Source organism: Rissa tridactyla, chromosome 4, assembly GCF_028500815.1.
Source record: "Rissa tridactyla isolate bRisTri1 chromosome 4, bRisTri1.patW.cur.20221130, whole genome shotgun sequence".
Taxonomy (NCBI): Eukaryota; Metazoa; Chordata; class Aves; order Charadriiformes; family Laridae; genus Rissa; species Rissa tridactyla.
The window spans coordinates 83,386,881-83,414,602 of NC_071469.1; the positions used below are offsets into that span (position 1 = coordinate 83,386,881).

The 27,722-nt window shown below is 41.7% G+C and overlaps 1 protein-coding gene across 1 annotated transcript in view; it reads right to left on the reverse strand.

The window, feature by feature from the left end:
• The window catches only part of PEPD (peptidase D), a 133,430-nt gene that overhangs the window by 80,746 nt on the left and 24,962 nt on the right, over positions 1-27,722 (reverse strand). Inside the window, exons 6-9 of the mRNA XM_054198808.1 lie at positions 27,076-27,137; positions 20,329-20,373; positions 13,294-13,369; positions 11,807-11,853 (exon numbers count right to left, since the gene is read on the reverse strand). Coding sequence (XP_054054783.1) covers positions 11,807-11,853; positions 13,294-13,369; positions 20,329-20,373; positions 27,076-27,137 — 230 coding nt within the window. The remainder of the gene's footprint in view (positions 1-11,806; positions 11,854-13,293; positions 13,370-20,328; positions 20,374-27,075; positions 27,138-27,722) is intronic.

The following is a 27,722-nucleotide window of genomic DNA, read 5'->3' on the forward strand; positions in this document are numbered from 1 at the left end:
GTTCTCTCCCAGCAAGGGAAAATACATAAAAAGACATATGGTTCCTGCTCACCCGTATCAGCTTCTAAATTTCTTCCTGATGTATGAAAGATGGCACGGAAAGTTTCACTCTCCGGTGGTTTGTTGTCTCTGAAATACGAGGAAAGATCGAGCCTCTCCTCTCCAGTGCTGCTGGAGGGCACTGCTCCACCAATCTGCTTCTCCAGTCCTTCAGCGGGCAACAGCGCTCAGTCCTGCGCCTGCCTTCTATCTACATGAAAGCAAATACTTTAAGCCAAGTTTGCATCGCTGCCAGCTGTGATGAACCTCCTACAGGAGGCTACAAGCTCCAGGTAAGAACTAGCCATCTCACCTGAGCTCTGTAACATGGTACACAGCCTCAGGGCAGTGCATTTCCCCATAACGTTGTGGAATAAACTTTTAGATCTCTGTCATGTATTTTGGAATAACCTTTTGAACTGCCGAAAGGCCTCACAAAAATCTTTTAAAATTACTTCTTCATACAACCATGCATGCTAAGCATAACGGAACCAAAGCCAAGCATACCTTTCCTCAAAGAAAAAACTGTCAAATTTCACTGAAGTTCTACACAACAGCTAAAAGATCTCACTTGTGTCTGCCCACACAAACGGCTCCGCAGCCTTTAGCATGAGCCCAACAAAAAAACCATCCATGCTTTACTTGCAAGGTCCTCTCTTCATTTCTCAAAACCAGAAGGTCTTAACATTGCCTGAGACTATTTTGAGTTTCATCAATATTTTACATTTAGAAAAGTACCAAACAACCTAATAAATACAAATCACCAACTAAAAAAAAAAAAAAAAAAAAAAGTCCAGAGGGTGACCCTTCCTGCCCTGGGGTTGGTACATTTAGGACCACTTTGTCCTTATGGCTCAGCGCAGCATTATGGTGAGTGAACGGTGCTTCTGACCACCTCAGACTTGAACTTCAGAGACAGGTAACACAACATCCCTCCTTGCATCTCACGACTACTTGCACTTTGCAAAAGCCTTTGAACACACCATGCAAGTTCTGTCCATTTCATCAGAGTTTTATCACAGTAAATGACCAACCTGCGCTCAGCACCGGAGATGCACGAGAAAACAGGGGGGGTGGGGGCAGGAATCTGCTGGGTTTGGATCTGCTACTTTAAGTAATAGGCAAATATTATTTTAATTTCTGCTAGGAATAATGCACATGCTTTGATTGATAAGACTTAAACAAATACCTGTCAGAATTAAGGACGTGAAAACGCACACGTTGCACCTCTTCAAAGGGAAGCAGATTCCCCCGAAGGCAAGTGTCGGCTCCTGGGACCTTACCCCAGATGCTCCCCGCTGCCTTCCACAGACCGAGGGCTGGAGAGGAACATGCTCCTCTTGGTGACCAAACCATGCATACTGAATATCAGATGGTAACCCGGGTTCCTAAGCAAGCCCATGCTCACTCCACCAGCAGAGGAGAAGTTTTAATCATCACTTTAATTATCACTGCGCCCAACGTGTGAGCAGCCCATCACGAGAGGCCTGGGCGCAGCACCGCGCTAAGCAGCATCAGGAGTTTCAGCCACTGATTTGTCACCAAGGTGTACAGAGTGTAACTAACAGACAGCACCGGTAGTTTTGAGTTGTTTATAAAGACAAGTTTGGAAAAAAAATTCCTGGCTTAAACATAAAATGCTGGCAAATACAAGAAAAAATTTATATTCGTGCCAGCAGGTACGGAAACATTCTTTTAGAGGTACTGAGGGTTAAACTTTTTTCTGACATTTATAATATTCAGTGCTGGAAAAAATCTCTGCAAAGAATAATTGCTCCCACAGGGACCAATCCTTGGGTCACAGTTTTTTGCACTTGACGGCAACAGAGCCTTGAATGAGATTTTCTATAAAACCTAGACTTAAGCTTGCAGCATAATCACAATGTTTGCCCTAGCTCTAGAAGCTGAACTAAAGCACCACTTCTACAGTGTAATTATTCCACATATGTTCCAAAAACCCATAGGGAAATTTTATTATTCAGAAGAATAAATAGGGTAAAAATAAATGGTTTTTAATTTTACCCAATTTTTACACTCCTTATGAATTTTCATTTTTCTTATGCAAGTTTAAGTCCATGGGAGAGAGGATTTGCCTTGAAGAAATAATTAAACTTTCATCTTCAGTTATGCTTCTTAGCAAATACACAGCCACCCACGTAGCACATAACACACAAGTGCTATTCAGTGACACAGAAAGCCAACATTATCACCAACGCTTCATAATCTTCCTTCCAGTTTCAAATTGAATATTTGAAGTTTGAATTCCTGTTCAACACCACAGAGTAAGCAGAAGCGCAGTAAGGACCTGGGTTTGAAGGCCAGGGTCCCAATATAGAACTTAATTTGCCCTCGATACTTTTTTGACTACTTGAACTATTCTTAGAGAATAATGCAGTAATTTGTCACACGGGATATGTAAACCTACTACCTTAAGGATAATAAAAGATTATAACACTTAATTTGTGATGACAATGTCTGAACCGGATTTAGTCTGCTGCAGAAGTCAGATTTTTCCTGGGAAGGGAAGCTGAGGAGACAGGACTCCGTCTGGTTCAGGACGATGCAGGCACACTTTGCGACTGAGTCTACCCATCACACCTTCTCCAGTTCCTGGCAGCATTTCAACGCTCCTTTCTTCATGCAGGGGCCAGACAAAGGACTGCACAGGGGCTCTGCAGGCAGGTCACAAAATCCGCATGTCCCCAAGCTCCTTGGAAGGAGGCTGTACCCTGTTCACAGTGTCCCACTGGTGCACTCCCTGCCCTCCAGCATCCACGCACCATCTCTGCCAGTGCTGCTCCCTTCCCCACTGCTCAGGCTGCTTTCCCGCACCTGGGCTGGCTGAAGAGAAGGGCAGAAAGACCAAACACCAACAGTGGAAGTCAGGGGTTAACGCAGACTGATGGGATGAAATCCAAGAACAGATTAATTTTCAATGCTTATCCTAAACTGCACTAGGGGCCCAGACAGCAGTCATTTAGCGATCCTCCCAAAGATGCCAAATCTGGCTCCAAGTGCTTAACGTACTCTCCTTGAAACACACAGTAAAGAAAAAAAATTATCCTGGAGAGTTGACCCAATTTAATGTATTACCCCCAGTGTCAAACCTTCCGTTACAGAGGAAACCTAGAGATTAGACAGGCAAAAGACTACTAATAAATCCCATCTAGCATCCTAAACTTCACACAATCCTAATGTTTACAACTTATAGGTACACCTTGCACTCAAACAACTTCACACAATTTTTACAAATTATCTGCTAACCAGAGACATAAGAATGCCTGCCCACCGACCAAGAGGAGATGGCAGGCTCATTCTGAAATCAGAAAGCAGCAGAAATCCAGTCCAATACTTCTGAAAGAGATGACAATTTATAAGAGGACAGGACCAAGTGAGAAGTGATGGCAACTGTACCTTACGCTAATGGATTAACTTACGTGGTTTCTGAAGGCTGCCCATCTCACTGGTTCTTTTAAATATACAGGTTTCAGTAGATGAATCAGAAGACAGAGAGTCAGTTGTCAGCAAAGCTCTTCGTATCCCTCACTTCCCAAGACTGCCTCAAGGCTCAATTTGATCTACTCAGGGAGAGCTGGTGAAAGCACAACCCAAGCCACACAGAAATAATGTTGGGTTTTGAGGGGTTCTCAACAGGGGCAAATTCCTTTTAGCACAAACATCACCTCTACTGACTAATACGATTTAGGTTCCTCCCCACTCCTAAGCTTCATTTAGAGTTCATTTTCCAACACTTCTGCCCCTGGCAACTCATCGCTATTTTGCCTTGCGATACAACTCGGCCGTAGTTACACACGCTGTCCTCAGCTCTGCTCGGGCAGCAAAAATGCAGCACAGCTGGGCACTAGGACTTCAGCGCTAAGCCAACTCCAGTCCTCCAGCAGCTCTCACTACGGGCACCCACCTGCAGCTTTGCTCTTTGCTGCCTTCAGTGACTTCCTATTTTTTCAATTATTGTTTGCAATCTCACACCGTAAAAAGCACCAAGGGACCTAAGCCTGGCATCTCCCAACAACACTTAAAACCCCATGACCAATACCTAGGTCAAAAAAATTACACCATTTGAGAGCAACACAACATTCTGCAAATGAGACCAAGCCCATCTGCAAGGAGAACCAAACTAAGACGACTATCACATCCTGTAATTATAATCCTGGCCTCGTGCTTTTCAATACTGCTGATAACGGGTACTCTAAAAAAACTACCACCTGCCAAAATAGTACAGAGTTCTGCACAATTCTTTCCCTAGAGAGATGATGCAACATCAGAAAACCAAACAAAAAACAAACAAAGAAAACAAAGAACCATCAGGATAGATGTTAGAAATACTGCTGAACCAGCTGGAAGGCGTCACTTGCACACTATACAGTGATGAGGATGCTCTAAGAACCAATTTGGAAAGGAATTTATGCAGGGGGCATGCCAGCAGCAAGAACAGAATCTGCTCATTTTCTTTTCATCCGTGTAAAATGGTTTTGATTTTCAGAAGGTCAGTGTGTGACACCATGTTATTAACGGACAGTCTTGGTATTCCACCCATTTCCTTCAAACTGGGGTTCTAGTCTCTGAGCATGATCACATAGCAGTTCTGGTTATCAAAAGATGAAGGCCAAACATAAAATTCTGATCTCTCTGCTTCAACAGCAATTAGCAAAAATTATTGAACTAAAGCTCCCAATGCAGATAAAGCCGCACATATGGTACGATCTTTACTTTTGACTTGTCTGAACAAGCATGAACAAAATCCACAGCAAATAATAATCAGTTCAGCCTGCTGTCTTTTACGAGTTCCATTTCACATATCTTCAATTTTAGCTTGTCATTAGTAATGCTAATTAGTTCACTATCTCAATGCCATGCTAGATTCAGTAAAAACAGAGATCACTGCTAATTTGAGAAGAAAGTTTGGTCTTTCCTTAATATAATAAGAGTAGTAGTCACTGTACAAAGCACCCACAGAAATTAACATTGCTGGTAATTTTCAGTCACATTCAAAATTTAAATAAAAATTGTGACTACCTTTTGATTTCCAAGAAGATAATAAAAAGGTAATGAGGAATTACCACAGCGCTAACTAGGTTAACAACCCTGTAAGGACAAACAATGACACAGCATTTAAAGTTGGGTTTTTTCTTGCTGTGTAAGCAAGCCCAGTTCTGTACACGCGCACGTTGCACACATCCTTCCCCAGCTCGCTCTCTGAAGGGAACCATTTTCCAAGGCCAGCTTAGTAATTGTTCTTTGCTATCTGTGGGCTGATAGAGGGTTTAATTTTAAAGATCTCACATGGTCCAATTCCACAATTTTTTTGTAGAACATAAAACCCAATTATGTGGAACTTCAATCACAAGTCACAAAAGAGGCCCGTGCAATTAAACGGCACTCTTCGACGCAAAGAGCTAATTAAAGTGGCATCCAGGAGGTGAACCACGCTGTCCTCTACTGAAAGAGAGAACGCACCAGCTTGCCACGGGACCTCCTGCAAAGGGAAAAATGCCAAGAGGTCACTGGGAATATACTGGAACTGCTCTGCTCCCTCCCAGCAGTTAGTGGAGTTCACCACCAACCACCATGATCACACAGACCAGGCTAATTTGGTCTCAGAGGTTCCAGTGCCCTCTTGTTCCCCTCCCCAGGAGGTTTCTGTCCCCCACACTTATCTTCTCAGCTGGGGAGAGGGGGAGTGCAGGGCAACTGGGTATGTGTTTGCCAGGGCTGGCGCGGCTGGAACCTCTCTAAGTGGGTTCACCACAGAGAAGCACTTCTCCTGAAGCAGCTGAGGTGCTGCGACGGAAGGTCTCCACGTTCAGGAGGTCATCCTCACCCCCACTTCTGCTGGATCGGCTGTGTGTACGTACACATTTCTGCCTCCGTGTGTCACGGAGGAGGAACAATGCTCAAGGGCGTTCTAAACGAATTTTTAAATTCAGATTTATGTTACGACTATTTACAGCCTTAATTCAACTGGATTAGGAAATGAGCGGAGACAGCCTAATTTAAAACACGAAAGGGCCAGCTGTACCTGAGGGAAGGCAGGCAGGAGGGGAAGGCTGCAGGAGGTGTCTCTCTCAATCCACATGCTCTTCCCAGCAAAGAGATTGTATCTGACTTCGCTCTGGGCACTGGACACCTGAGACTCAGGGGCTCTCTCAACCTCAGCAGTTAGCAGCTCCCCGACACATGCTGTCAGAGCCGCACTAAGCTGCCGACCTGGCCCTGGAGCACTGCAGGGCAGTTTGTACCACCGTTTTCAGGCAGTTCTGGGTGACACCGTGCTGTCGTCTCCCACCAGGCGGTCCCCCAGCACAGGCAGGAGACCTCCGGCTTACCCCTGTGCCATCCTGCGGAACAGGAGCTCCTGCGCTGCTCCGCAGAGCGGGCACTTCACGAAAAACAGAAATTGCTGCTGGTCCATGTCTTCCTTCGACCCTTCTACTAGAACTAGATATAAAGGGAAATAAATAATATTGGGTACAGGATTGTCCTCATACCAAAACACCGCCCAGAGAGCAGACACGTACACCATCACACAGTCCTATCACACAGAAGCACAGGAAAAACAAGGGGATTTTTTCTTTCTAAGACATGGTGAAAGGCCATCTTCCTCCTCTCTTTCAGATATTCCTCATGTATTTTCAAGTTTTAAACCCAACCCTTTGATAGCAGTAACCAACACTTAAAAAACCACCACCTCTAATTGGGAGGCAGCTTTGGGAAACAGGGCAGTCAGGCCGTTTTCAGGCTACACAACCCTACCAACTGTTCAAAAAAAAAATTAAAGGAAAAGAAAATCACATTTCAGTAACTGAGCAGACTGACACGCTGCTTGAGATTAATGGAGTGCTGGTCTTGTGTTTGATAAAAATAAATCCTATACGCAAATACCAGCGAGGGTCATGCCACAATTCAACACCATTCCCATGTCATAAAGCAACCATGAATAATTCACCCGTGTATTTTTGTCAGCTGCAATGGGCATTCTTGTTTACCATCCACACACATGTGAAGGACTTACAAAGGCTACGCTTGAGTTGAAATTCTAAACACAAAAACCGGATCATGAAAAAAATAGAAATATTTTTAAAGATTATTTGCTGCGGAAGTCAGTGACTTTCTCAAGAACATTTAGAGAGCAAAATCTATCAGGAGATGGTAAGTGGCAAATCCTGATTAGCTAAAATAATCAGCATTTCACTAAAAGGAAATACCCAGAGGAAAATAAAATTATTCTGGCTATTTTCTCTTTTCTAGTGAAATAACATGTATGTTTTATTTTCAGTTTGTTCCACTGGAGCAGAAGAGAGAGAGATAAATGAAAGATGAGAGCCATAATCCAGGAGAGCACTCTCAGACTTCCACAGACAGTGAAATTTCACATTGACAGATATGACAGCAACTCATCTCCGAGCCTAAGCTCTGCTTTGGAATTGGGGACAGCACTAAAGAACGGGACAGGGATAAAGAACTCGTATCAGCCTTAGCTGGTAAGAGAGGCAAGGTGTAAAAATAGTCTGTAAGCACTGTAAACCAAGAAGGAAAAACCTCTGTAGCTGCCTTCTCACTGTTTTATTCTTTAAATTGTTGCTGGTACAGCAGAGTGGAGTTTAAGTTTAGTACGAACTACTACAAAATCACCACAATTATTTGTATGGTTGTAGAGACCAAAAAGATCCACTGTGCTATATACAGAGGAGGCATCAGCCAGTCAGCTGGGTAACAAGCTCCTGACCTGGCTGGCCCAGGCTCTGAATAAACCCAGCTGCCCCGTCTCCAGTGCCAACTACCAGGAGCCCCTCCAGCACAGCGCACCCCATGGGACTGCCACCGCCCCGTCACTTGCGCCAGCCCTAGCACCGAGGCACCTGCAGTCCCCAGAAGGAGAAGCAGGCAGACCTTACAGAGGAGAGCAGAGCTGGGGAGGTGAAGAGGCTTCCCCCAGCGAGCCGGCAATAAAACCAAGGGTGGCCGAGCAGTGCCCAGGAGCTAAAGGACCCCGTGTCTCAGCAGCTCTGGTCAGACTCCTCTCACTTCACTGCTTGTACTGCTGGGAACAGCATGCAAACTGCTGTTACCCAGCTCTGACCCCACGCTGCCTGCCCCTGCCGCTAGCTGACTGCTCCTCTGCACTCCTGCGGGGACAGGACCCGAGCCTTTGGATGGGGGGTACTGGGATCACAGCTATTTGCATGGTAGCACCAGCGTGCTCCTCTGTTCAGCAGCCACAGGGAGTTCAGAGACAGTCAAACCACCCAGGGAGGTCTGGGACAAGGCAAGGACCGGTTCAGCCTGGCTTGGTGCTGCCCACTATCACCACAGCAATGATCATTTAACGAGCCCAGGACTGCGCACACGCTCCTGGCACAGGGCCTTTGGCACTATTAAGAACAGGATTAAAAAAAAAACAAAATGGGCAGTGCATACAACAGCTACATGTCCAATACTCTTCTGTTGCTCGAGCACACACGTTCACCTCATTCCCCAACCAAATCAACAATTCCAAGTAGCCAGCCCCATCTTAAAAATGTTGTCTTCCATAAAAAAGGGAAGAGAAAATACAGAGAAGATTCATTGCTACAAACTACGCAGCTGAATAAGCAACCCTCTAGAAACTGAGACACACTGATCTAGAGAGGTGTCTCCAGTGCTTTAGAGCATCCTGAAACAGATGACTGTAGGTCCTAATTGGCACTTGCAGTGTGTATGTATATATCTATAGATATACACATCATATTTCTCTCTGTATATACATGCTTAAAACAACTTAGGTGAAATCACAGACATATTTCACACATTTCTCGAGCTGAAGAGATTTCTTGTATCATTTTGCTGTATTTTAACAATATATTCACTACAGAGCAGTTTCACAATTAAAAGCCTTTAATTAAAGAAGATTAATTAAACATGAGATAAGCACAAATAGTAAACAAACTACTTCAGACAAAATCCAGAATCTGACCTACCAAAATGACTTTATATGCAATTACACATGCTGTGAATTACTGTTTGTAGATAATTGCCTTGGCTGTCTCCTTAAAGTCAACCAACCACATATTAAAGTTAAATAACATCAAACCAAAAAAAAAAAAAGTCAGGGCTGATTGGACTTGCAGTGAAATGCTTTCATTTTTTATATATCTCAGCATTAACGCATTACTGATTCAAAATAATTTACCAGAGGACCTTAATCATAAAGCATACTTCCAGCACATTTCTGAAGCTAGCTCTAAACCCTCAAAATAAAAGAGATTATCTTATCTAGAGATTTCACTACAATTTACTTAATTTCCTTCAAATTAATTCTCAGAGAATAATCCCAATGCTAGAAATACAACTATCTTTGTACATTGTAGGCTCCTAGCTACATTTCCTAGGGTATTTTAACATGTTCTGGCTGTATGACGCAGTAGAAGTAAGATGACTCAATGTAGGAAGATGCTTAACCGAATGATCAGAGAAAAGGCAATGCTTAGGTCCTACATGTAGTAATGGAAAATTTTAATTGCTTTTGAGATCTCTGGCATTATCCTTCCTAGCAGACAGGGTCAGACCAGCTTTGTTCCCAAACCCACACATGCTATACTCCACAATGACAAAGAATGAATAAAGCAATACGAAGGGGGGCTTACTGGCGACATTTGAAGAGATATCTATATTTGTTTCAGAAATTCAGTTTCACTGCCATCAGTGGAACTGCAAATGCACCTGGGGAAGAGGGCCACACAACTCAGAAAGCTTTCACAAAGGGAGTAGAAGCCTTAGAAACATCAGAAAATGTAAAACTTCACTGACTTTTAATTGATTTCTTACATACAAGTGTGAATACTTTCGATAGACCTCTACAAGACTAAGAATTTTGGTTCTCTGCACCCTTAGATTTCAGACGTACCAAAGCTGCTGATTGCATGCTACCTAGCCTGTTGACAAAAAATATAAAAATAATTAACAAAATTAAAATATTCTACTATTTCAATGACAGCTGCCTGGGTTTGGATGTTACCTATTTTTAGGTCTTTGAAAGTTCTCTTCTTAGAATACATTAGTGGGTTTATCTGCATACAGAGTAGAGATTTCCTAGATTGTTTTCTAACTTCATTTCTAAACGCTTAAGCTACACATCTCTTTCCAGAAAGGTGTGGAAATGACAGGTTTACATTTTTAGGACCCTTTTCCCCTAAGCAATAAGGAACAAAAACCAAAGCAGGGATGAGTTCCACCAGCAACAGAAACTGACGTTGTAATTATAGTCTCCAAGGCAGCCACTACAGAGGTGGTCTGCCAAGACCTCTTTCATCAGTGAAATAACCTCAAACCTTTTCAAGAAGTGTAATCTCTCAAGACATATGGACGAACAGAAGGCAATTTTAGATAGGTTTAACAGACAGTTGCCTAATTTACTTATTTTTTTAATTGAAAGACACAAATAATCTCTTCAAAAGGTTGATGTGTATGGAAGAAGCTATCCAGAGAAGAAAGTAAGTCCTGGAGTGAAAATGCAACATACCTCATAAACTGACAGAAGAGCAGATAGATATGTATTTGTTGCATGACATTTAAACCAAACTGCCAGGATCCTGACATGCAAAAGAACAAACTCTGCTCTATGGGAATTTTTGATTACTATTGACTTCCAGAGTCAAAACTTCCCTAACGGCATGTATAGCATGAGCAGTGAGTAAAATGAACACAAACACAAGGTTCATTAATAAAGTTAAGGGGGGAATGTATACAACATATTCTTTTTCCTGTTACCTGGTGGTATATGTAACCACAATTTGAAGTGCAGTCAAAATTATAGGCATGAGCCTATAGAGTCTGTAGAAATTTAAATTGCTTAAATGTAACATTAGTTTTTCCATATTGCTTATGTTCTAAAGGCATTATTTGATTTTTGAGCTACCCTGAAATCCTGATGACAAATACTGAGGTCGCTTTATTTTCCCCTCACTGGGTGCCGAATTAACCTCCTTACTAATGATTGAAAAATTACTGTCAAGGAACCAGAGTAACTGAGATACGACGGCTATTTTCTATTTCTTCATTATGCAAATACTTTGAAAAATGAAAACACTCTATGCGAGCTAAAAATAAATGGAGTTGGTAATCAAAACTGTGCTTTGTAAGATAGGCTGCTGATGATCTAATGTAAATATTGATTTAAAAGAGGAGGCAATGTTTTCCTTGTATCTAGACACCTCACTACTGTATCAGCTAAGAAGCAGCCAATCCTTCCTCTATGTGCCTGTACAGCATGTTTTCTTCAACATAACAGATGTATGCTGTGTTCTTATTGACTTAAAAGCTGCACTAACATCCATTACAGTTGTGAGACGGGCTCCTTGCACAGGCTAAGTACAGCTAATGCCCACTTGTAACTGAATGCAAAACATAGTTGAACACAGCCTTTTCTAAGGTTCTTAAACACTCCACCATGCGGTCTTCTAAGCATGACAAGCATAAGGGCAGTGTTTATCCATAAACACCATTTTATCGGATGGCTGTAAGTTACTAAAACTCCAGGAAGAGAATTATGCCACACTAAACCATCATCAAAAAATAATCAACCATCATCAAATACACGTTTGAAACTGATGAAGTACCACCTCAAAATAACGCTCACAACAGTCTTCAAACAGCAACGAGCTCTCAGTTGCAGCTGAGTCAATGCTAGTGCTTTGCCTCAGCTATTGCTTCTACCACCACTATGGAGAGACTTTCTCCTTTTTATTAGAATTATTGAAAGAACGCTTACCTCTCCATCTCGTATTCTTTCATACCTGCTTTTACTGCCTTCATTACCTGTAAGATACATATTAACATGGGACATTCGTAGCAGGAGGGAATCTCATATTTATAAATTTATGACTTATGACTGAGTATCTCCAGAGGAACTTATATTACAAAAATATCATCTGTACTTCATTTAAATTTACGTCAGTAGATGCATTTTAAAACTACGTTAGAAATCAAACTCATTTTAATCTTTATAAATGCCTTCAGTCTCCAGTAATAAAGCAAGTTTAATTGCCAAACTACTATATCCTAACGAAGTGCAGCTCATCAAAATACCAGTGCTTAATTCTGAAAGCTCTGGTGAACTTGGCAGCAAGTCGTTTTATTTTACTTTTACGAAACACTAGCAAAACAAAACTGTGAACTGGAATATACTACAAAGGGAGATTCTCTTTTATACTTTGCAATCTGAATCAACAGATAATTACTAGAGTTAACACTGGTTTACAACCCTTAAGTCTGACTTTTGTTCCCAGATTTGCTGAGAATGTGCACCGGTTTTATACCTTTGCCTGTTTCTGTATTATAAAAGTTCTAGGCAGCAGCTCTACAGAAGAAATCCTCTCAGATGTGATAAGATTACTCAAGGATGATGAAACATCAAGGAGAATTAATGGAAATTACTATCCCTAGACTTTGCAATTTTACAATATTCACTTTAAAATATTTTTACACTTCACAGTTCAGAGGTCCGATGAGCAGGTGCAAAGCTAATAGTTGAGTCAGTAACTTCATCAGCTGCTTTTACCTAAGCTCCCTCTGGTCATCGCTCAGAACTCAGGGTGTCTCTGCACCCCTGTATGGAGTACGGGATTGACACCCAAGTTAGTTTTGCCATCCATACCAGTAGAGCAATATGACTCCACTGGTACAGTGCTAAGTCCAACCTGAGCAGCCTTGCAGAGAGCCTGGATCTGTCTCTGCCAGGCTGCTATGTCAACAGAAGAGCAGCAGGAAGCCCTGCTCTGGGGGACATACCCATCTCTGAGGAGCAGCTTAAGGAACCCTTGCGCTGTCCTCCACTGTGCACGCAAACACTCCTTCGGTTTGCAAGGAGGTGGAGAGAGGAACTTGCAGGTGAAACTTTTCAGAGCTGCACATGCTGACATGGGCCAGAACAATAATCTTCTTGATGTCTTCTTTCTCCACCACTAGATGGGTATTTGTGCACACGGGACAGACAGACTGCGAGCAGGTCACCTTCTGCTGAGGCTCCAGCTCTCACCCAAACCCACAGTTGATTTCTCTCACATCACAAATGCACCAGCAAGTTCAAGGACAATGCAAGGTATATTACTGGGTTGTAATAGGAGGGATATTATCCTCTTATTTCTATCCAGCCTTTCCATTATTTTATTACTAAGCAATTCAGGGTTGCTGGGAACATTTTCTGAGTACCACCGCTACACTAAGAGCAAAAATTATTAACAGTAAAGGATCCATTACCTCTTTATGAGCTTCACTGGAGATTTTATTGGTGTAGCGCAGAACTTCCAACTCCATGTCTGTCTTAATCACACGACTTAAAGAAAAGTAGAACAGATATCAGGTTAGGTTGCAACTTCACAGCTTACGAATACAAAACAAAAAACCTCTAAAGTAATATGCATCACCTACGGTAAAATTAGATCAAGTACACCTCAAGAGAGAAGAGCTATTACAGTATTCATGACAGCAAAGTTTTGTTGGCATTGATTCACCATTAGTAAAACAACCTTACCGAAGGAAGTCACAGGCATTTCAAACATCACCTGCATTATTTTAATACTAATAAACAAGTGGTCCAACCAACACTGTTTCAACTCATTCTACAATATATTAGGAACAAAAGCAATGTATTTCTGCAGTTGTCATGGCTCAAACACTACTTCAAATGGAAAATTTCTACAAGCATACTTGATTTACTTTTTAAGCACAATTTGAAACTAGTTTACATAATGCAGTTCCCAGAGCTCCAGCATTTCTATTCAGCACAATCCCAGCTCCCACCCATTTACAATACCTCAAAAGGCAGGGGGAAGGGAGGTGTGAAAAAATGCCATTTCTATTTGGTATTAAAAAACCCCAAACATGAAATTCAGAAACCACAGGAGCAGTAATCACAGCCCCAGTGTCCCTTCTCCTTCACATGCTTCTGGAGGAAAAAAAAAACCCAAACCAAACAACCCCCCCCCCGCCCAAACCCCATCCTGTTCTTCATGCCTTAAGAGATACTAAATTTGTGTCTATTTATGAGCCTTGACACTCTTCTGAACTCATCTCAAAAATTTACCATTAAACTCTTCCCTACTTACACTGCTTCCTACCATGTATTTCAAATAAAAGCAGCTATTTAGTGTGATGTGACCAGGGGAGCAGAGATAGCTCCATACCTTCTATTAAATACCAACTACGTTTTCCACTGCTACACATACTGCTGTCCTAATATTTCTCATGCCCGTCTCAAAGGCAGCTGTGAAGTACATACTTACTGTTTACAAAGAACAAAACTACATCTATTGAATTGCATGGAACTATTTAAATTGTATTTTCCAGCTCCACTCCAGAGTTTGCAGCAGTTACAGAGTACCATAACTGTTATATTTTGAAACTGCCACCAAGACAGCCCTTTTTCATTATGACATGCTCCTACTCACACGGCTGTAGAAAACTATTTACTGTATTTCTGCTCCTGCAGTTTGTTTTAATGAGCGCAGAAGCAGGTCTGCCAGCCACCAGTGCCTCTGACAGGCACTAAGAGCATTTCCCCTGGCCGGCGACGCACCGCTGCGCGGCACAGCCACCCCCCTCCCAACACAGCGGCTCTGGCAGAGGGAAGGGACCTTGGGAAAACGTTGCCGTCAATCAGCGTGCTCTTACAACCTGGAGCATAGCAGAGGGCAACGGACTGACATCCTTAGTCAACTGGAATATGACACAAAATAATCAGTAGGCACATTGAGAATGAGAAGCACAAGGCTTTAAAATGCACGCTGAGGTGAAAAAAATGACACTGGGATGGTATAATCTGCTCACCATGGGTGAGGAAACAAACTTCTGCTTCTGCCTTTCAGCCAAGACATAAAGAACAGTAGCTCAAACATAACCCTGCTAGAATGAGGTAGCAAAGGCTTATAGATTTATTTTTTTTTAATCCTGTTCTTTGGAAGACTGCATGTGCTACCAGGATAATTTAATACTTGTCTGATGTGCCTTTATATTACTTTCAATATGCAGTACATACCTCTGATCTGCAAGTGCCTGAAAAATAGGTTGTTTCGTAACTCAGTTGTCTAATCTCTTTATTGGGATCTGCTAGTAATACAAGTTAGTAACTGCTCAACGGCAAGCGCAAACGTATTAGAACCTATTTTACTTGACTAGGTCATAAGGCTTCAGGGTCAACATATTTATTTTAGATCATAACTTCTTGGGTATCTGTTTGCATATATAAATTCATACTCAGCCTCAGACAGGCTTTTTATGCAACGCAATACCTTCATTTACACAAAGTCAAGCACTGAAGCGTCTTACAAAAATGTTTAGTCATTTTGAGACCAACAAAACCCACCACCCAGCTGTCAGCAGGGAAGAGAGGGAGGATGTACAGTGGCGCAGGGAATGCAATCAGCTTCACCCTCCACTGGATATGGAAAGGAGAAGTCCCTGGGCTCCCATGCTGCCTGCAGCGGTGCTGCTGATGGAGCTCCCACCAGCGCACCTGGGTAGCAGAAGGGCATGGATTTCACCACCTTCTCACTGTTTTGATGGCATAAAAAGCAACGCTGTCCCCAGCCAGGGTTAAAGCGCTGCCAGTCAGGCACTGTGGTTGGCACTGCAGGGCAATCTCGCAGGTGACGAGTGCTCCAGTTCTCCTGAATTTTTCCCCCCCGCTTCCCAGATAAGGCTAGGAAGAAAGTCCCACCTTTGTTCAATGTTCTATTAAAAACAGCTCTTGGACCAGTTACACACTCTGCATACATTCATTAATATTTTAATGGCAACAAATCATTTCCAGCCTCCAGCTAATGCAATTGCAAAAATGTACAGATTCAGCACCTAACACAGTTCTCAGATTAACAGGCAAGCCACTCAGTGCAATCAACTTAAAATAGACACACAAGTCTCCTACTGTCAGGATTGACCTATAATTTTTAACTCTTTTTTTTTTTTTTATTTTACCAGTGTAAAAACATATCTTCTTCCTCACTCTTCTCTTTTTCATATACTTTGTGCTTTTATTTGCACTTGCCATACGAGCAGGTGGTCTCTTCACGTATATCAGTCATCCAACAGAAGAGAGAAGCTTTTAATACAAACAAGTATCATTTCAGTCCTGAAATTAAGTTTGGGCATTTTAAGTGGCTGGATACCAAATTTCATGCACAACCTATTTTCCATTAATCAAGTGGTCAAAAGCACACAGAATTCAAGGCAATTATGAAGCTGAGGCTTGCATAACTTGACTACATTTTCCTAAACCAGTGCTTTCCTCGAAGAAATACGAATGTTTGCTTCTCTATATGCATTCACCATTCCTAATCATGCCCAACAGAAGTATTTGTTCTCAGTTATCAGTCCAGTGTTTATCAGCTGTCTTTTTTTGTTGCTTTTAGTACAGGCATGCAACCCTAATGGCTGCTTTCCATGACACGCATGGAAAACACCTGGGTACATCCGCTCCTCCTTCTCCTTCTGGAAACATCTCCAGACACCCTAGTACGTATAGATGCTGCCCACGTAGACAGACTTTGCAGTCCTCCTTGTCTTCACCCATTTTCACCTCTGCTGTTACCTCTCTACATGTTATTTATAGAAATTTCTCTTCTCCAGTTGATATATTTATGCTCTTCTGAAAGCTTTGGCCCACGAACTCGCTAACTGAATTAGCATCAAGGCCAGTAAATATAGTAATGCACATATGCAAAGAAGCATTACAATACCATTCTGGAAGAGTTCCATGCACACCAAGCACGGAAGTTCATCTTCAAACAGTTGAAAAAGATGTTAAGAGTTTACAACGTAAGTAACACAAAAAGCATATGCCCAGCTTTAAGACGTTAACACACAGACCACTTTCCTCGAAGAAACAATTACAGCTTTCCATCAAAGTAATGCAAAATACAGAATATAGGAAATCTTCCACACATTAATATCAAATCCCTTTCTCATCGAGGTTACAGTAAAATACAGTATATGCAGGCACAAAACAGGCTGTACATTGCTAAATTATTATCTGCTAGCACCATCACGATTATGGCAAACAGACATTCATACTGAAGTAACAAAAGGCCACTTTGCTAAGTGCTAGTGTAGAAAAATTTCCTTCCGCTTACTAGGGAGGTAATTTGGACAAGTTTGGAGTTTGTCTTCTGTTAGATGACATTTTCTTTTCAAAACAGTGAAATCGACACTTAGCATAAACATTCAGTATCAAATTTGAAATGAGTGCCCTGAAATTTAAAATGAAAGTGTTTAAATGTCTTTGAAAACACATTCACTCAATTTAATAAATAAATAAATAAATAAATAAATAAGTGAAGACACCCATCTGCAAACTGCTGCAATCCAGTCTAAGGTCAAATTCTTTTATGTTTTATCCTTAAGTTTCACAGCAAGTCAGAAGATCTTGAGATCCTGAAAAAAGATGAGTAAGCAAGGGAGGCAACAGATCCGTAATCACAAACGCTTTGCCCCTTGTCACTATTGAACCATTTTCTCTGCATTTTATTAGAACACTGTATAATACTAGAGTTGCCTTTTGGAGCTCACAGCTCTCCCCGGCTGGTTCAGAAAGCTCAGCCATTTCACCTCTTACTGGCAGTTTTGACAGCACGCTATAGATTGGAGTCTGTAAAACCGAATAATTCAGAGCTTGCTAAATTTGAAATGGTACGCATCCATGCAAGCATATGATTCCAATTAAGCAATTTCCTACCCTGGAATATAGCCCCCAAAAATTCATCTTCCTAAAAGAAAAATATTCTTAATTCTAAAAATGTTACTGCTTTCCAAAGAAAGTTTCCTGGGCAATAACTTAACATTCCAAGGAAATTACTGTAGGAAGTATTAATAGACACAGCCTGTCATTCATTTATTGATTTCATCAGACACTCAAATCCTAACAACGGTGTTTAACATACTTCTGACATAAAATGAAAGCCACCAAACTCCATAAAACCTTTTAAAACACTTTTGAATGCAAATCTGAACTTTGACTTCTCTCAGAATTCCCTTTCCTTGACAGCCAGGTGGAAGGGAGGTGCATACCCTCATCTCTCCCCGTGAGACCACAGGGAGACAAAATGAGAATTCCGGGCTGGCACTCACAATTCCCGGAGAGATTCTCTCCACCAAAACAAACAGCTCCAAGTGCTGCCTGTCTATGGCTCCATCTATCTCAGTACGCATCAGGGCACAGACCCCCTCTTTGTCCATCCCTGAGCTTCCTGAAGATTTAACCCCCCATTAACCCAAACCTCAGAGAGAAAAGCTTATCAGGTGACACCTTGGAAAGGCGGATGGAACCAGAAGGAAAGCTAACTTGGGAACACGCTTGTAGCCCTAATCCAAAGCCTTCTGCAGCTATAAATCGCCACCTCTCTCCCTGTAGTGCTGCTCTATCTACAGATCAAAGCTTGGAAGTTAGACCCCTTTCTTGCCCCTTGTCGTTCTCTGCTAGCAAGGGTACAAAAAGGCGGGTAAAGAGGAGGAGCACAAAAGTGGCACCGTCATGGCATAGATGTAGCTCCCTCCTGCGCTCTTTAAAGGGTTTGTCAGGGCACTTGGAGGATCTTCCTCCAGCTGCTGGGCACACGATAATGAAGCGTCAGAGGATGAAAGTTACCAATGTCTCAACCAAAAAACCCAGCGTCAAACCAACCAACCAGAACTCAGCAGCAGCCACCTCTGCAGGAAAACGAGACTTTATGATGAACTTCTAATTTGACTTAGCCCTTTCTATTATTTTTGTAAGCAATGTAGCACAGCATCAGGGTCTCGGAGCATCTCTGAACAGTTCTAGATCTTCCCTATCAATATCTGTAATGACAGGAGCTTGACTAACTGAACACTAATGATATTTCTAAAAGAAAAGATGCTTTGCTAAGGTCCTTCTTTACCAAGTGTTCTTAATTTTTTAATTTGTACATCCCTACACATCAATTTCTGAACTCGTGTTCTGTCTACGCTACTCAGGACTCTGCACTTCCAAGGCTGACCGACTCTTAAATTCAGAAATCAATTCTACAAGATAACTGCTTTGTTCTGGAAAAGGAAGGGTCCAAATTCTAGAAGGACAGAACAGGCAAGATTTAAGAATTGGTACCCTGAGCAATTTTCTGTATTGCAACACACTCGCACTCAGCAGGATTTGCAAGCCATGAGCCCCACTACTATACGTCTCCAGCTCCACCCCTGACTCAGTGATGCAAAAATGTCCAAGCAAAGCCTTCCTGCTTCCCTTTCATAACTTCACGTCATGCCAAGCAATGACAAATGGCTCTAACAACAGAAACATGACCTATTAAAATTCTACACATTCTGAAATCACATTGATGTTCAAAAAACATCTCCCTGGCTCCCCAGCTGGCAACTGGATACAGATGAAGACAGCAGAAGATTGTTCTCAGCGTTGGTGTTAATAATAAACACTAAAAAGAATAGCATGTGGTAGTATATAACACAATCAGCTACAGCAGCGGTAGTCAGAGTGTACACTTTCCTGTTTGCATTTTAAGATTCTGAGCTTATCTGTCTTAACTAAGGATTTGCTTCCTCTTTTCTAGATTAATACACCAAAAAAGCTTAAATAAAAAGCCTAATTCATTAACAAAAATACACTATGTTGTTTCTTCAGTTTATTTCCTAAATGGAAAACTAGACAGCCCTAGTTACGGAGCAATCCTGAGGACAAAGCGGGCAATGCTGACCAAAGAGGAAAACTGGCAAAATGCAGCAGCTTTGCGAGCTGCTAATACACTTAGTCACACTCTCTGATTTTGTCTATTCTACATAGGCTACAGCAGAATTCCCCTAGAATTACAAAAGTATAGTTACATGAATAATAATTCAACAAAATTAATACTGTTAAAATAAATCCTAGAGAAGTAATAACATCTTATTAAATATTACCTGTTCAGACACAGTTTTCATCTACCTTTGATTTTCGTTGCTAGAATATGAATTATCCTCAGTTCTTTTCCTATTCATACAAATTCACATTTACACAAATGTGACTTAACTCCAAACACATTCTATAAAAATGCATATCCAGACACAAGGCTTAAGAAATGTTACAGAAATTCTTGACTTTTCAATGCTCTTACCTAGGCCTGTTTTTACTTCCGTACATTACTTCCATCCCGCAACATGAAATCAGCTTAAAATTAAAACTTAGATAGCAAACTAGGAGGCCTCTGCTGAGGGAATTTCTCTGAAGCAATGCTACAGAATATAAAGATGTTCAACAGAACTCGAGGAGAAAGATTTTATGCTACTCACCATTCTGCAATTTCAGGATGAAGGATTTTGTTGTTCACATTAAATCTATAAAAAAAAAAAACCACAAAACCACGAATCTTAAAAACCAGCCAAACACACAACAGCAGAGACTGCTTATTTACCGCCCCCCACCAAAAAAAAACGTGTCTTCTCTGAGGATGTGAAAACCTGCAAAGGCAAACACTGCATTGGAATTCAGTAGAGCTAGTACAGACCCCAGTGAGAGAATGCACACACTCATCCTCACTGTGCAGGAATTTCATTTTTAAATACATGAGAGCGAATCGGATGCATAATTTTTAAAATGTGCAGAAATCAGAGTAACAGTATGTTCAGGACACATGTAAAAAACTTCTTTTCACAAAGATAAAATGTTAAGTTCAGTGCTATGAGCATGGGTTGGACCAGATCGACCTCGAGAGGCCCCTTCCAACCAGAACTGTTCTGTGATTTTAACTTTGCTCCTCAAATACCCTTCACTGAAATTAAACACAGTGAATTGCTAATTTCATCCTTTGTTTTACACCTTCCGATGTTTGTGTGCACAGAATGCGGCATGCGACAAACAAGCCTGCTCAAAGGACTGTGGAAAGGAAAACAACCTCTCCTTGTCTTTTCCCATCTAGAGAAGAGGCAAAGCAAAAGCTTCCCTATCACCTTGGCCTCAAACACTTCACTATTTTTCTGTTTATTTTCTACATTAGCAATTCATGTATTCTTGGAACTATTTTGAGGCTCTTCAAACAATAACATTACTGTGGCCAAAAGAGTAAGAAGCTGAGTAATTAAGTGGAACATAAATGGATTTTCAAGCATTGTTCAAGGGGTTTTTTGCTTACAATTCAAATGCCTAAGGAGCGTTCTGCATCAAAGATATTTTTGTCTGACTCAGGACTGTTGGCTCTTCAGTTAGGGCATTTAAGAGAATTAAAATGCTCCAAGGCACCCAACAGATCTTCAGAAGAATGCTGTAAGGCAATAATTAATTTTTGCACATTTTTGAAGGAAAAATTAAATCTATTCCAGATTCTTTATACCTCAGAAGGGATGAACTAAAGCACAAATCCAATCAAAAAAATTATTTGGAAGTCACTTCTGATTGTACCTGGGTCTTCCTGCACCCTCAGATGGCAGAAAAAAAACCCTATCCTTCTCTTTTTTTGAGAACATACGCTCGTAAACTTATAAAATCCTAACAAGGTGAAGGTTAATAGCTTTGTGTTCCTACTCCAAGATAGAAAACAACAATTTATCACAACATTCAACATGGACAAACTGCATGGTATTCAGTATTATGGGCATTAATTAGAAACCACTGGAAAAGCAACAATACAAAAAGCCACAAGTCTCAGAATACTGCATAATTACAGAATAAAGTTGATACTTGGAAACAAGGAAGTCTTGTAAAACCACAGAAAAAGAGCGCTTTTTCAATTTAATCATCACCATCCCAACAACTGTTACCTATGTAGGCCAATGCAGACATAATTCCGGAATGGAAGAGCCAGTTAAACACAAATTTATAAAGAAGGAAATATATGAATGATATAGTAAAATCAATCTATAAAAATTCTAAAAACCCAAAAGCCTGAGCTCCCTGTTTGGCTGGAACACATAGCCAGTGACACCACCACAGAAAGCCAGGACCTGGAGGAATTAGGCTGCAGCTGTACGAACAGATAGGAGAGCTTTCACTAATTGTCATCAGGATGTCAGAGAGCAAACAGATCAATGAAGGCAAGCGTAAGGAGACACCGCAGCACTGCCACGAGCTCCCACACCAGCTCCATGCAAATAAGACACGTATGAACTACAGTTACCATGAAGCAACAAAAGAAAATAAAGGGCAAGGAAGGGCAGGTACAGAAGGCAGCTGACTTAAGACTCTGAAAATTCATCTCTCTTCTGTCAAGAACCTGTCAAGAACCTGTCAACAAGTCAAGAACTTCTGTCAAGAACCTGACACACGCACTTTAACCACAAGCACAAACGGATGAAACCAAAAGCAAATCAAACGAGCCAAAGAGTGAAACTATGAACCTGACAAGAGAAAACTGCATCTCATCTGAGCATCCAACCAGGGAAAAAAAAAAAAAAAAAAAGGGTGGAGGGGCACCGAGGAACTGTACACCGGCATAGTTCAAATAATACACTTTTAGAAAAGAAATTTCAGCTGAGAGACGTACCATCTCTGTGGCAGTCCCTGTTTTTTACCTATCCTGGCCCTAACGGCTCTACTTGAACTGTCTCTGTGCTGCCAGAAATGCAAGTTTAACTTACTGGCTGGGACCATCTACTATGTGGCAGCTCCTGAAAATTCTAGTAGTTGTCAAATGGGAAAGCTAATTAAGCACACAGAAAGGCAGCAGGATTCAAAAAAGAGGGTGCTAGGGGGGGTGGAGAAGAGGCAGGAGGTCACCAGCAGAACACAGTTTTATCTTCCACCTGAAAGACAGACTTTCTGATGTAACGTCAAGTATAAAACAAGATCTTAGACCTCCAGGACACAGCATCAGTTCAGATCTGGAAGAGAATTTGATCTACTGTACATAGCTTTTTCACGGAAGCCAATGATTAAGGACTAAACTGTCTCAACTGGGCTTAGCTCATGATGGCCGTGGGTCCTGGGCGAGTGGCTACACAGCCACCTGTTTGCAATTGCTAATGACTAATGCTAATGACTCCAATTATGTTTCACTTTAGTTACCAACAGGCAGCTGAACAAACCAATCCTAAAAGTTACTGGTTAAATAACAAGCTCAAGGGGAAGAGCTCGCCATCACTAACAGAATATAAATAGTGTTCAAAACAAATAATTCACATAATTTGTGCACAAAGTCCAACATAAAATAACCCTACCTTGTCCATCCAGTAAAGATTTTACCCTGCTAGAAAACAGACAACTTACTCTCAAAAACCACGTACTGCCCTAACGTTAAGAGGATCATGCAGAGCAATCCAATTCTACATTTTCCTGCAATTTGCAAATTGACAATACTTAGATGATGAGATATGCGCTCTGGAGGAAGAAAACAAATTGATATTTTGCTACAGTTGCAATCTGTAACATGTTAATGCTCCCATTTAATCAACACAGAACTAAGAAATACTACACTGAAAGGCATGACCGAATTGATTTTGTACTCGGTTGTCCTTTAACATGCAAGACAATTTCATTAGTTTTTAAAAAACCTAGACATCTACACCTCCTATATAATAACACTGTATAACGAGACCCTTTTTTGTCAGTGTAATGAATACGCTTTGTGTGTATATGGTGATAAAAATCTAAAACATATTCATACACGATGTTAGAATTTTCTACTCCTCTTCAACACGGAGGGTCTTTCCCTTGCGCCGGAGTGCGCTGGGCAGCAGGGAAGAGGCCGGGCAGGCGGTCTGCGCTGCCATACCCAGCACGGGCAGCTCTCGGGCAAAGGAACTCCCTGACAATCTTTAAACCCTAGGTACGAGTGCTTAAACTGTCTATTGCTTACATCAAGCGATTCTGAGGATTAAAAAGAGCCCCCAACACAGCCAGCAAAGATTTATTCCCCAGCGTTTTAAAGTATGTGGCACATTACATACATATGGTTCAAAATCCATTTCCTGTATGGTCAATCACATCATCTCAAAGCATTTTTACAAGTGCTACATAACCGCTACATGATTAGATTTTAAAAATTCCTGCACATTTTCCAGTCTGAAAGCCCATGAATTAGGAAAAAAAAAACCCAGAACGAGTCTTTATTAGCAAACAGCAATACATCTTTCTAGAAAACAAGGCATTAGAACTACTTCAGAGACCTGCCTTCTACACTTCAGCCTCTGCAGGCTGCGTAACATCTGGAAACACAGCTGGCCCGAGGGGCGTTAGGGCCTGGGCCTCTGCTGTTCCCTGCACACAACCAGGCTGCTCCCCCCCACTGAGCAGGGGGCTCCCCAAGCACGGCCCCTCTCCCTTCCTACCGACTGCAGCAAGACACCAGCATTTTTAGTACAACACACTTAGCTGTACGGGAGAGCTATACATAAACTGACAGAAACTATGGTAAGATTCGCTACTGTGGGCTCTGTGACCAGTTTGATCATTGCCAGCGGGATAAAAATAACTTAGGGGTGATATTCAGGGTGAGGTGTAGAAATAACCCATGACCACAATAGTCATTTTATCTCAAATGACTATTTATTACAATGGAAAAATTAATCAAATAGTTTAGGTAATTATGTTCCAGAAGAATTTCAAAAGGTTCAAAATGTAAGGCAGGGAAGCAACATCATCAGGGCAAGAGAAAGGCAGCTTCTGACAGGAGCAGATGAACAGCCTGCAAAGAAAGCAAGATTCAGCTTTTTCAGGAAATGATACATTATTTCTATTATTATACATCCCCCCCCCAAAAAACCCCACAATGAACCCACACTGGAGCACAGTCAGTCCAGGAGAAAAAAGATAAATGGGAGCAAGAGGAACACAACAGGGCCCCCGAGCAAATACATCTTGGCCAGGTAGCCAGAAAATGGGAACAGAGAAGAACCCAGGAATAAAATACAGCACCACAGGCAGGGCAGAGCCGCGGCCGACACGGTGCAGGCACGGGCAGACGGCGGGGGGGCGGTCTGAAGGAACACATTGCTTGGTACAAACTCCATGGTTTTAGCCCTCTGGGAGGAAATCAATACATCCGAAATATACGTGTTTCTATAAAGGCCACATTTGATACAGGAGAGGTGGAGAAGCAGGAAAGCAGGAGTGCTGAAATTGGTTTGGGTCTGTGTCGAAAATAAATATAAAATGGCCTGATTTACAGGCAGTTACAAAAACCTGAGGAGAGCGCAGTGTAAAAGGCAGCCCCCCCAGAGCCGTGATCACCGCCCCAGGCAGACCCAGCAGGCTGTCCCCACAGACGCGCAGCCCCGGGGAGACACAAGCAGGAGCTGGGGAGATGGGGGAAGGCTGGAGGGACACGTGTGAGGGCGGGGGAGCTGTCAGGAGAGGGCAGTGAGTCCAACAACAAAAGCAATGCCTGCTCAGGCAGGCACCCACCAGCTCTGTCAAAGGCCGCACAATGAAGAACTTGGTGCCTAGGGGTGGAGAGGCAGGAGCTCGCCCGGGTCTCTAAAGAGAAGGATCTGCTAAGCAGCTGGAAATCGCCCCTGCAGAAGGGAGAAGCACTCCTCCCGGAGCACACTGACAGCATCTTTACCGCAAGACGAGAAGACAGCGATAAAATACCATTAATCCCTTTAAGTGTTGCAGGAGACATGCTATTAAAATCTCAAATCAAGTGCTAAATGGAGTGGCTTCCTACCTTAATGTTGACTAGTAATAGAATGCGTTTCTAATTAAACTCTAGTGTTTAGTGAAATTCAGGGGGAAAAAAGGGCTTTTTGGTACTTCAAACAGGCCTTTGTACCTCATTCCCATAGCAAATCAGTGCTGGAGTTAATAACTGTTTATATTTCCTGCAGACATGTCTCAGATAAAACTGGAGGTATCGCTCCACACAGATTTTGGAGTCCACCTGTACCTGGAGAGCATAAGATAACTGAGTATCTACTGGGTCAAAGCAACCGAACATCGTATTACTCTAATAGCAGAGAGGACACCAAAAACTCATTAAAAATGGCTTGCTTATATTCTGGAATAGTTTATATTTAACTCCCCGGGCAGCAAAAGATGTCTAAATGTCTGCCACCTTGGTCCCCAACATCCCTGACAGAATCATTAAGTTTCCATTTAGGTTGTAGAGGGGAGAACAAAGTAATTACGGACTCAGATTCCAGATTTCAGCTCACATGACACAGAGAAAAGATGATCCCAGCAGAAAGCATGCTCTCGCACTACAGAAATGAGTGCCTGGACTTGCAGCAAATTCTGTGCATTATGATCATAGGTGCATTAATTATTATGCTGTCGACAGAGGTGGATGGAGAAAAATCCAACGGGGTGACTGGGAGTCAAGGATCAGAAAAAAATGGCCATTTACTCAACATCTCAGCATAAGTGTTTATTTTAACAGCCTTTTTAATGGGAGGCTTTGTTTCTTTTTCGCCATACACTTCAGCTAAAACGCAAAATGATCTCGGTTTAGGATACCATAACAGAATAGACAGTTGTATTTCATTCAAAATTGAGGCCATCATCCTCACATCCCAGAGCAGGCTGTGATGTATTTTTATTTACTGCCTTTTCAAAATACCGCAGGATGACATTTTCACACCACTAGCAGCCAAATTTCACAAAAAGACAACATCAAGTGACACTAAAAGATCGCATCCAGCAGAAAGGTGATTTTTATTTTATACCTGTAATGCGACATCTTTTCAGAAGATTGTGCATACCAGAATCCCCGATATCTACCTTAATGCTGTACAAGGAAGTCACTAAGAGAAAGAAGCTACTTTTAAAGATTCATTTCTTTGAAACATGAAAATCAAATATTCCAATCCCAAAAGTGGAAACGGAGGTAAGGCGATGGGACTGTTTGGTTTTAGATACTTAAGGCAAACACAGAGAAAGACAAATACTGGATGACCTTAGATGCAAAAGACATTTCAAAAAAATCTACCATTGTATTTCAAGTCATTAGAAACATGTCAAACATTTTCTTTCCAAAGAAATACCAATACATTTCATCTGCCATTCAACATCCTGTCATTAAAAAAAGCATCATTTAATGTGAAATATAAATGAATTCAACATAAGCATGCAACAATTAATGTACAAAAAAAAGCTTTGTCACTTACTGGCTGATTCCCTCAAACGAAGCTTCTTTGGAGACGTTTCCGCTATCAGTATTAACACCACGCTGAGAAGGAAAAGATTAAAAGGACCGTGATTCTGAGCCAAACACGAGTATTTAAAATTTAAATCACATGGAGAATCTGACTGCAGTTAAGTCTTTAGGAAAACTTATACACATGTTTACTTGAATCGCTATAAATAAAAACAAACAGACCGTTTGTTCAAATGCAGACCAATATAAGAAATTATTTGTTTCAGAAGAGACCAGCGTAGAACTCAGGTTCGGATGTGCTGCTTAGGAAAATGGCGAGCTTTGATTTCTAATTCCCTCCTGTCTTGAGAGGGAGCTAGGAGACCTATATAATAATGAAGGGCAAGGGAATAACAAATGGGGAAGGCTTCTTCTAAAGTAATTTCATTTAAAAATAAATTATTGTGCACTGCCTTGGCAATGCTTACTATTTAAATTTGCATGCCGCTTCCCTACAGCAAGTAGCATAGGCAAGAGTATTTTGGCCACTACTTCTGACATATGCTGGGGAAAGCCTGCGGAGCAGCACCACGGTCCTGTATTTGGAATGAGAGCAAGGAGGAGAGGACCGAGTTTCCACTCAGCTCGCAGGAAGAGAAGGGCTTTTCCCATTTCTCT